The 2,721-nt window shown below is 46.7% G+C and overlaps 1 protein-coding gene across 1 annotated transcript in view; it reads right to left on the bottom strand.

The window, feature by feature from the left end:
* Positions 1-2,721, bottom strand: part of Bspry (B-box and SPRY domain containing) — a 15,634-nt gene that overhangs the window by 1,863 nt on the left and 11,050 nt on the right. Inside the window, exon 5 of the mRNA XM_026781825.1 lies at positions 197-321. Within this exon, the coding sequence (XP_026637626.1) occupies positions 197-321 (125 nt within the window). The remainder of the gene's footprint in view (positions 1-196; positions 322-2,721) is intronic.

Here is a 2,721-nt window from a genome sequence, read left to right on the forward strand (position 1 = left end):
AAAAAAAAAAAAGGAACCTGAGGTTTCCAATAAATGATAATGAGCTGTCCCAGAGAGGTGAGATGTAAGAGGGACGAAACTTAAAGGAACATAACTTATCCTATACCTAACCACAGAGAAACGGGAAGGAAGGATCCGGGCAACCCCTCCCCACTCCCACACACTGCGGCTGTGCTGCAGTCTCGTAGCTCCTAACCTGAGAGAGACCCGAGGACCGATGTTGCCCAGAGTTGAGTCAGCAGTGGGCTCCAAGCACACTTCTCGTTAAAGCTTAATTTGTCTGACTCCTGGGGATCCAAAATGCCCTCTGCTTCCTCAGCCCTAATGCAGGGGGAAAAAGAGACAGAGGTTCAAGAAGGTTCTGGAAATGCACCTGGATCTACATGAGTGAGGAGAGGAAAACAGAAGTGAAATCCTTCCTTTGTAGGTGACACCATGATTTTATTAGCCAGAGGGAAAGTCGCTTTTCCTGACTCCCCCTCCCCAGGGACCTTCATTCCAGCAAAGCAAACAGTACATAGGGAAGTATATTTTTAACTGGTCTTAACAGTGGGGGCAGAGCCTGGAGACACCTCAGCAGTTAAGAGTGCCTACCACTTCTGCAAAAGTCCCCAACTCCAATACAACCACCTCTCACCCCAATTTCAGGGAATCAGAAAGCTTCTGTGAACACTTGCAAACTCACCAACACACCCACACACACACGCATGCAGGCATGCAGGCATGCAGGCATGCAAACACAGATAAAATAAGTAAAACTTGGGAGTGGAGACTGGAGGCTGTGCACTCTGACAGCAGAGATGGGATCTGGGCCTCTGGAGCTGCGGTGTGAGAACATTTCTTTATATACTATCCAGAAAATATCTCACCTCCTCTAAAACCCACTGCAACAGTAAATGTTTCCCTGGTTGGTCCAAAGATCCCAGCCACTCCTCGGTTCTTAAACACAAACACCCCTAGCTGAGGACCACACAGAATTGGGACATTTAGTCCTCAGGATGGAATTCCTCGAAGCTGGGGAGGTGACTCAATAGGTAAATCACTTGCAGTACAAGTTGAGGACCAAGGGCTGACTCCCCAAAACCCACGTAAAATGTGATGAGATAGCATGCACCTACGATCCCTGTGCTTCTAGGCGAGATGGGAGGTGGAGAGAGGAAGCTCAAAGGCCAGCTAGCCTGGTGTAGGCTAACAAAGAGACCCTGTCAGAACCAGCATCTGAGATTGTTCTCTGCCCTCCACATGCACGATGGTATTTACACACACGAACATGCAGGTATATATATATAGACAACACACAAATACACACACACAAATACACACACACACACACACACACAAACAAACAAAAGAAAAAAACCCCACGAGGGCCAGAGAGATGGTTTAGCAGTTATGAGGATTTGTTGCTCTTGTAGAAGACTCTGGTTCAAGTCCCAGAACCCACATGGAAGCTCTCAACCTCTGTAGCTCCAGCTGCAGAGAATCCAATGTTCTCTTCAAATATCCTCAGGCTGCTCCACATCATGGTGCACTTACATACACACAGGCACACGCACACACACGTGCGCACACACACACACACACACACACACACACACGATAGATAAATATTAAAACGAGCCAAGAATCTTAAAGGAGGGACTGCCTAAGAGCAGGATGCTGTCTATGCAGATGTTTGGCCTGTGTTTACTGTTTTTATACATGATCACTTAGACTGTGTTGTAATGGGAAGGTAGTAGGTTCTCCATTCGACACCAGAATGGAGCTTTATGGAAGACACTGAGTAGAAAATGGGAGCTGGATTCAAGTCCTGCTTCCCTGTTAAAAAAAATAGAATAGACTTGGCCCAGTTGAATGAGCCTGGGCACCATTCAACACGTTTCCCCCCTCAACCTGAAATGAAATCTCAAAGGGACAAAATGTGAAGCAGGAACTCATCTGATACTTTGCAGTCCTCCAACCTGGCTTCTCAGAAGGAATGCTCCTCCACCTGTAATTCTGAAGATGGCCTGAGGCCATCCAGAGGTGCTCCTCTGATGCCTGCAGTCTCTGTGAGATTGTCACTGACTGTCCTGGCCTGAAGAATGAGATGAGCAGCCTTAGAAGTGAGGAGGCACAAATGCTGACAATAGGCCCTGAAAACAAACAAGAGAGAGCCTGTGCTCTCAAAACATAACAGCACAATGTGGAGAAACCCCAGCAAACGGGGAGACAGGGAGGATCAGTGTCAGCAACTGAGCTGTCCTTCCAGAACAGAGCTGAGACCACCCATGGACTAAAGTCAACAGAGAGCCACCCGTCCAGCTACTGCATGGGACAGAACACAACATTCATAGCCCCAAGGTACAGTGGGACTTGAATAGAGCAAAGCCTGGCTGGAATCAGAACAGTCTGTCTATGCAGTGGGGACTTGTTGCCACTCTGCCACCAAAGGTGTGGACATACCAGAGCCAACAAAGCAGTTCTCACTAGATAAGTGAGATCCCACCTAGACGGGCCTGACAACAGCTCTTGGGAGAGAACAAAGCACTACACACAAATCTTCAACTCTACCAGTAGGTTTCTCAATGGAAGAAGTACGGACTCAGCAATTCAACAATCATGTGCTGAAGGACTAAGCAAATGAATAAAGCTATTGGCCTTGTTGGGAGCTGAGATTCTTTTCTGGTTATTATTATTATTATTATTATTATTATTATTATTATTATTATTATTATTGGT

This window comes from Microtus ochrogaster, chromosome 10 (assembly GCF_000317375.1).
Source record: "Microtus ochrogaster isolate Prairie Vole_2 chromosome 10, MicOch1.0, whole genome shotgun sequence".
Taxonomy (NCBI): domain Eukaryota; kingdom Metazoa; phylum Chordata; class Mammalia; order Rodentia; family Cricetidae; genus Microtus; species Microtus ochrogaster.